At 36.0% G+C, this 9,157-nt stretch overlaps 1 protein-coding gene across 1 annotated transcript in view; it reads left to right on the forward strand.

Annotated features, from left to right (window-relative positions):
• Positions 1-2,270: 2,270 nt before the first annotated feature.
• LOC106458670 (atrial natriuretic peptide receptor 1-like) overlaps positions 2,271-9,157 on the forward strand; it is a 51,767-nt gene continuing 44,880 nt past the window's right edge. Inside the window, exon 1 of the mRNA XM_022384926.1 lies at positions 2,271-2,288. Coding sequence (XP_022240634.1) covers positions 2,271-2,288 — 18 coding nt within the window. The remainder of the gene's footprint in view (positions 2,289-9,157) is intronic.

Here is a 9,157-nt window from a genome sequence, read left to right on the forward strand (position 1 = left end):
TTATCAATTCCAACATGTCAGCCCCTGTCATCACAGTTTTTAAGGCTAAAGTCACCTGAACAAAATTTGCTGAACCATCGTTGACACACTTACGAACGTTCAAAACATTTCCATAAACTTCCTTGATATTCTTTGTGGCTAGAGAGGTTGTTTCCCTTCTTGTATTCAAACAGTGTTACATGCCGAATGTGTGTCTTGTCGTGTGCCGTCACTGTAAGGGCTTATAGTATACTAAACTTTACACCTTATATACCATACACTAACGTAACGTTTAGGCGGTTCGTTTAACTATATCCGACGTAAATTTTTTGGGTGGTTAATGAAAGTGTTCCAAAACGTGATATTAATTTCTTGACGACCTAATATTATACATCACATTTAATGTATGGTGTTTATCATTATAAAATATGCTTTACAAACAAAAGATTTTATGTTCACTACTCATTAAGGATTAAGTTTAGCCTAAATAGTTTACGAACGTAATTTGTATGCCTCTAAAATTTAACCTTAATGCTCAAAAAAAAATGAGTTATTCATTCATTTGCTTTACATAATTATACAAAATGCTATATGGGCATTTATGAAAATCTCTTTCTCAAGATTTGATAGTTCTAAAAAGGTAGTTGTTGTTCGAAGTTAAGCACAAAGCTGCACAATGGACTATCTTTGTTCTACTCACCACGGGTATCGAAACCAGTTTCTTGCGTTGTAAGTCCACAGGCATACTGCTGTGCCACTAGGGAGGGGGTCGCCTAAAAGGACTTGTAATAATAAATCATGTGATTATGCAAAATCATTATCATCAGATGAGGAATATCCATTGTCTTTTCCATCTTGTGGACAGATCATAATTGGAAAAACATGATGACGTTTCTTCAGAATACCAACAAACCAATGCAATAATAACTGAGGAATATCGATATGTTTGATCACGTTTGTTTGTTTAGAGCAATGCTACATTGGGCTAGCTGCTGTATCCACCAAGGGGGAATCGAACCCCGGATTTTAGCATTGTAAGTACAGAAACTTCCTGTTTGTCCTACTGGGGGATACATTTGGACAGATAATACAAATTCACATAAACAAAACATATAAGACACTCACCAAAAGTGATTGGATCTAAGATGTTCATTGATTGCTTCTTCATTTGGCAAAATCTCTAGGACATACAGCACATTGTACTATACTAACTGTTGGTCATTATAGCAGTTATCTGAGTGATATTACAATTTCATCACATGTTACAACAAAATATTTCTATAGAATGTAGTGTGTTTTGTGGGTTAAACATTGGTTTAAATACACCAAAGTGGGTCATAAAAAAATTTAACACTAGGAATATTTCTGGACGTCACAAAAGCTTTCGACAGCGTATAACACAATGCCATCTTATACAAACTGCACAATCTTAAAGTTGATAATCCCACAGTCAGATGGATATCAAACTTCCTTACCAACAGAACAGCAAAGGTTAAAGTTAATGACGTGTTATCAATACCATTCAACATTACAGCCGGAATGTCCCAGGGATCTGTCCTTTCGCCACTTCTTTAAATCATATTCGTAAGCGACATTCCATTTCACATATACTTATAATTCTCAATACTCTGACGATATTGCAGCCTATCTTGGTCACGTCACGAGTCCAAAAATCACTGTACGCCATTTTCAGCTGGTGTTACAAATAGAGGGTTGCACCAAACTCGTCAAAATTCCAAGCAATAATTCTATGCAGAAAACTAAAAAGACACAGAAAACGTTAAACTAAAACTTGGAAACACACCAATAGAAATAAGTAACCACATCAAGTTCCTTGACATAACATTTGACAAACGTTTAAGATGGACAAAACACGTTCAAAACATACACTCGTCGATCAGAAAACGCATCACCCACCTACAGAGAATAGCCGGCAAAAACACTGGATGCACAGCAGACACAATACCCTAAATCTACAAAGCATACATTCGCCCGCTCATAGAATACGGCTGTCAAGTAACTTATAATATGTCCAACAATACTTTAGATAAAATACAAAAACAACAAAAATAAGATACTAAGAATAGCCCACCAATCAACAAAACACACCCCATTAAATACCTACACAAAATAATCAATCTCCTTACTCTTAATAGTAAGCTTAGTGATCTAGCGCATAAGTATTACACAAAAGCAGAAAATAGAAACAACCTGACAAACACACTCTGTAAAGATTGCCAGCGCCCCTACAAAACACACATCCCCATACAACCTCTTCATACAAAATCACGATGGCTAATCGAATGAATGTATGTTTTATGTGAAGACTAATAATTATTTTTTTCTTTTTACAGCTTGGTCACAGGGCAAATAGATTATTCGGCGTCTGCCTGTGAAAGTGGGTTTTCTCCTGGTACTCCGGTTTCCCCCACACCTAAATTTGGGTCATCGAACTTATAGGTTCCCGGGGGTCGTTGATTAGTTAATTCATTGATTAATCTATCTATTAGTTAATAAATCAACTAATCATTCAGCAATAAATTATTAGTTAATACAACATCAAGAAAATATCGCATATTCCACACATACAAGAACATCTACCCGTGCCTGGTGTCTCACAAAAGCAGCAACATTCAAACATTCTCTGGATTCACGAGAATTAACATTCCACGAGCGGGGTTGAAGAGGAACAAAGTGTTCTTGAGCACCCCAGTTGGGGAGAGAAGTCTCTTGTCTTCTCTCTCGCTTCAAATTGAACCCCTGCCACGTAAGTAAGTATAAGAAAATGAGTCCAGGAGAGAGAGAGTGACAACTTGAAGCGCACAGATATAATAATTTGTTGTTAACTATGAACGTAGTACTTAACACAATGAAGAAATGTAATATTGATTTACTATAATTCCTCTCATGTCATGTTGTATAGCATCGTGTTCATCTTGATGATTTCTATGGAGGTAGAGTCAATACCATTATAATCTTGTACAATGTAAAGATAGAGAATAACACTAATGCAAACATAATAAAATAAAACCCTACTCTAAATTGTCCATTAACCAATTCTTTTGAGTAGTTTTCTCTTCTGAGACCTATAGTATACAAATGGAATGGAATTTTATTCCTTGTTGTCACTAGACATCCTGACACTGTGGAGTCCTTCATGGGTAGTTGTTTGGATGACTTTACAAGTAACGCCATTCTTCAAGATTTTCTGAAAGTAGTCTCGATAGAAACTCTGGGCTCCTCAGTTTACTGAGTTTCTGCTGATGAATTCTTATCTGTAATTACCCAGTTGGCTTTTGTTCCACTTCCAAAGATGACTATAATGGAGAACTTTTGGCTTGGATTCTACAGACTACATCATTGATCCTTTCAACAAAACACGCAGACCCTCCAAGTGCATACTTCTCTTTGGAGTTTATTCTTTCTTGCAGCTGGGATTGTACAACTATACCATGTCACCTTGACAGAAACCAGTCTTATCAAAAGTAACATCATAGTGACTTCTCATTTTATCACTTGCTTAAACTCTTCTTGAATAAAGCCATATATGTCATCAGTTGTGTTGTTTCTTAATCTCTCTCTATATCTCTTATAAGACTCTTCTGAGTGACTGTTCTCTGAACAAGGGTACAGAAGGTCAAATGGCACTTTCAGTTCTCTCCTGATCATTACTGATGATGCTGTGTTGCTGGTAGCTTCATGCACTGCTGTATGATAAATCCTTAGTAAAAGTGGAAGATCTTGATCACACGTTACATTTTTCCACCATGCTGTCAGAAGATGGATGAAGTGTTGTTAACCTGGTCTTTTCAAAAACAAGGATTTGACATATTTCTACAAAAAGGTATGAATCAAAATTCCATCCCTAATCCAACTTAAGCTCCACTCGTATACCAAATCTTGAGACAAATTCATTGATGAATTTCTTTGTAAGAGATTCTGCTTCCTAGTTAGGAGTAGCATATGCTTCTGGGCATTTGGTGAAGTAGTTCATCCCGACCATGTTTATTTATTTGTAGTGTTACTTTATAGAATCGAATGAAACATATCAACAGCAGCTCTCTCTAGTGATGCTCCAACATAATACTGCTGTAGCTGTTCATTCTGTTTTTAGTGGACTTTTCTGCTCACAGCAGAATTCATGTGTTTTATACCAATCTTCCACAACGCCCTTTCACCCAACCTAGTAAAAAGAGTAATTTTGCTCATTTCAGTGTCTTCTTAGCACTCGAGTGTCCAGAAATTGGAAAGTGATGAAGTACTCCCGAATGTAGAGATTGTGGAAGTTACAACTATAGTCATTGTTTTTGCCCACTAGAGTCTTCTCATTTCTAACATAATAAGCCATCTTGCAAATATAAGATTCCCATTGAGCCCAATACATCTTGGTTTCAGGCTCTATGGAGCAGCTGTTTGCCATGAGGATCCTTCTGCACTATTCTCAAGCTACTGAATAATTGGTTTCACACTTGCATCATTTGCCTGAGCATTTTTGAAATGAGTGTTGGACCAAATCATAACTTGTTGATGCCATGCTTTGTTAGTCTGGCAATCCTTTCTTTCTTATGCTTCCCTCTTCTCACAATATATACATGTCTCACAAATGCATGGTTTTTCATGGTTTCGTCCAGGGCAGTATACATATTAACGCGGTACTTCTGGAGTTTTTGAAGCCATCTAGCTATTTCACGTTCTGGGTTGCAAAAGCTCACCAGCCACTTCAATGCTGCATGATCAGCCCATAGATTTTGTCTATGTTGGTAATGATGAAAGTGACTCAGAGGTTGAACAATACTTAGTACTTTTTTCGAGTTGTGAAATATCTCCTACCTCCTTTCTGTTGCATTCTTTGCTTTGCTATAGTAAGCAGTCACATGTTCTTTCCATGTTGTGCTTGTGACAAAACTGCTCTTACTGCAGAATCGTTGGTATCTATATATAAAATGAGTAGTTGTCAATTCATTTTTCATTCTGTTGAATGCTTATCCACAGTCAGCAGGTAATAAAAACTTGTTTGTCTTCTCAAGTAATTTGTCTAAAGGATGGGCAATGTCAGAAACGATATTGCAAAATTATGATAGAAATAGCACAGTCCAAGAAATGCTCTTACCTCACACGGGTTCTATGATGTTGACCAATTATTAACAGAATCGGTATTTGGTAGAACTGTAGACACTTCTTCTCTGCTGACTATCTGTCCCAAGAAATTCACCTTTTGAGGAATCAGTTGGAGGTTTTATTTCCTAAATTCATCCAGAACCTTTCTTAAGCGTTTGTAAGCTTGATTAAAGATCTTCCAATATGTGACAATGTCATTCAAGTAGATGAGTACGACATTCTATAGTACTTCAGACAGAACACATTCTATCAATTATTGAAATATTGTAGGAACATTACATAATTTACTTGATGACACAATAAATTATTACAATTCGTTTCCTTTTGTAAAAATTGTCTTTTCTCTACTTGCTTTATTATTCTCCACTTACCAATATCCACTTTTCAAATCCAAAGCTGAAACTCACTTTGATCTATGTAGCATATCCAAAGTAAAGGAAATCCATGGCAATGGATAGACATCTCTTTTTGTAACTTTGTCCACCAATCAGTAGTCCATGCAGAATTTTGTGAATCTAACCTTCTTCACAAGTACAATAGAGGATGCCCAAGGCCTATTACTGGATTTTATCCCATTTTGTTCCGTTATGGCTCTTATCTCTTTGAAAGCTTCAACCTGTTTTGAAAGTGAAAGTCTTCTGCCTAACTTACATAATGAGGCTGAATTTCTAGTATCAATCTTGATAAGTCTTCCTTCTTTATCCTTACTAATGAGATTTACTGGAGAAGGTGTCTTGATATTTCAATAGCATGTTATGCAACTGCTAAGTGTGATCAATTGTATGACCTCCACAGCTACACTAATATGATTCTTGTAAATGTGATGGCAAGCTGTCTTTAGGTAAAGCTTCAACTTTGTTTATCAAAAGTGACTCCTTCCAAGGTTATTTAATGTTGAACTACTATGTGTATAGCCTTACATCTAATAATGTCACATCCAGATTTTACTCAGATTTTATGTTTTATTGTGTTCATGGTCTTAATGATGACATCTTTTTCATTCAGTTCCACAAAGGTTCTACCAAGTATTAATCCATCAGAGCACAATTAATTGTTTACTTTCTTACAGCCAAGTCACTAAATATGAATTTATAATAAGTTCTGTTATGACTACTTCATTTCTCAGAAGTACAATGATGACTGTTCTTCTTGTTTATATGGAAAGATCAATCTCTGGTGCAGTAATTATATTGTTGTGAACAGGGACTTCCTTGTTGTAAACAATGAAGCTATTCAAAGCTAACCTAACCTTGCATCTCTGTCTGTATGTGAAGTCAGTTTTCAATATGTACTCTTATTCGATATCAATTACACACACACCATGAGGCACAGAGAAGTATTCAACAGTAAGGGTAACTTCTAACTTCTCTCTTATTGGAACCTTATGTCTACTTGTTGCTTGCATCACTCCCTATTATTTCTCATATCTAGAGGCAATTCCCACCTTTTATTATCAACTTGGATTAAACTATAGTCATATAGAACCCATGCCACTTAAACATACTGGAAGGCTTCTCTTCAGTAGACATGTGTACTCATGGACTGGTTTATTTAAGCAATTAACTTATTTCATTTGGGACAGATTGAATATTCTGAGCTGGACTTTGCCTTGTATGTTTTCTATGTCTGATTAGCCTGTTGTTGTCCATTCAATCTTGTTAAGTTCAAACACTCAACCTTGGGGTATTGTTGTTTTGGTGTCTATAGAACTGTTGATTCCTCACTGTATTTGCTTTCATGGCTAGGTTTCCCACAAGTATAATAATAATTTTCTCTTTCTGGTATCTTTTTTTTTATAAGAGTTTTTTATATTCTACAGGCTTTGGTCTGCTATTTTTAGTAATATATCTTATTAAGTTATACTTAAAACACATGTTGTCTTAGGGTTTGTTCCTTGCATTCCATATAACTATTTAACCAACAAACCCTTTGAGTTCTTTTAAACTATTATCAGTGTGAGATGATGTTTCAATATGATTTGAACTAATGATCTCATAACTTGGAGAGGGTACCTTTAGTTATTTACTTGCAGCTTTATTGGATTCAAGCTCAGTCACTAATTCTGCTTCAGGCTAATATGGAATCCATAAATTGGTCTCATGTCAAGGAATTCCTTATTTTACAAGGAGAATCTGAATAGGATAGCTGGAGAAGCCTTTCCAAATTTTCTGCAAATTTGCCTTCTTGCTCTGGAATTTTACTCTCTATGCTTCTTTCTGCTGTAACATTCCAAACCTGTTGGGCAAGGCAGTTAACACTGCTTAGTAGTTGTTAAGTCTCTCAACTGAAAGGTTACTTAAGCTGCCAAAACTGGTCCTTTTATATGAACAGCAATAATGGTGACTTGTTGTTCATTATTCCAACCAAAAATTCTAGAAATGATTTCAAACTGAGCCTGGTATGACTTCCATGGTATTTTCCCATCATAGTCTATTGATTTCTTATTGTTCAATGTTGAATGGACCAGCTAAATTCTGGAACTGTGTTTGGTAATGCCATGGTTGGAACACTCCAGAAAGTTTCATTGGTAACAGGGGATAAAGCAGTAGTAGTAATAGGTTTAGACCAAATACATTCTCCTATACCATAAATGGTAGTATATAGTGTTTTCAGTTGGAACTCTTGACAAAGGTGTGACTAGTATACTCTTTGCATTCAACAATTTGTTTTCTAAACATCTGTCATCGATGTCTCAATGATGATTTTCTTTACTTCACTTTTGAATCAATTAAATTTGTCATTACAGCTTTGCTATACTTAAAGTTTGTTATTGGAGCCTTTCCATACTTCTTCAATCTTATTGATATAATCTTTCTGCTCGTCTCCAACAGTTTCATCAATCTTATATTTAAACTGATTTATTTTTTTATTTTAATTCTTCTTTAAGTATTACCTGTCTTTCTTTTAATTCATCTCTTAAATTCCTGTAAAGTTTTTACTGTTTGTTTGTTTGTTTTGAATTTCGCGCAAAGCTACACGAGGGCTATCTGCGCTAGCCGTCCCTAATTTAGCAGTGTAAGACTAGAGGGAAGGCAGCTAGTCATCACCACCCACCGCCAACTCTTGGGCTACTCTTTTACCAACGAATAGTGGGATTGACCATCACATTATAACGCCCCCATGGTTGAAAGGGCGAGCATGTTTGGTGTGACGGGGACTCGAACCCGCGATCCTCAGATTGCGAGTCGAGCGCCGTAACCACCTGGCCATGCCGGGCTCAGTTTTTACTGATCTTGTACTTTGTCAGAGTTATTATATGAGGCTGAGATTCTTATACAGTCTGTGACTTGTTGGCAATAAATTGGAACAATAAACGGACAGCAAACAATTCACTTGGTTTACAATAATATATTTAAAACAAATTAAACATATCTACAAAAAATATTTACACTATAGGATATCATAGTTGTATCTAAAACTCTAAATAACTGTCTTTTCTTATTAAAAGTCCACACAGGGTAGTTCAGTTATTCTAGAACTCAATTGACAAGACGAATTATATCTTTTCTACTATTTTGTTACAATAGAATCAGTAATATATTCACTTACGTTATTCCGTGGATCACCACAGTTGCATCCAGAACTTTAAATAATTGTCTCCTTTTTGTCAAAGTCCACAGAGACGGGTTCAATTGCTTTAGAACACTCGTTAACAAGACAAATTATTTTCTTTATCTCTGTTAAACTGTGAAACTCACTATAAATATTGCCCCTTATGGCTAATCTAACAAACACACAGTCTACCTTCACTTTCTCTAAGTTATCGTTTTCTGACTTAACTTGCGCTCACTTGGTCGCCTATATGTGCCTTGCCCAACTGAGGCCTAGAACTTTCTACAAACTACGAGACGCTATGATGTAAGAATGCTCACTTAAGGACAAGGTTCGAGTAACGTGACATCAATTTACAACAATAGAACTACACACATAACGTATGACTCTTACCAGTGGCGTAACAAGTGTTCTCAGCACCCGGGGACAAAGACACTTTTGGCGCCCCACCTCTGAAATGTTTTGATTATTTGTTTTGTGACACATTACCCACTTAATGACAATAACG

This window comes from Limulus polyphemus, unplaced genomic scaffold (genome assembly GCF_000517525.1).
Source record: "Limulus polyphemus unplaced genomic scaffold, Limulus_polyphemus-2.1.2 Scaffold499, whole genome shotgun sequence".
Taxonomy (NCBI): domain Eukaryota; kingdom Metazoa; phylum Arthropoda; class Merostomata; order Xiphosura; family Limulidae; genus Limulus; species Limulus polyphemus.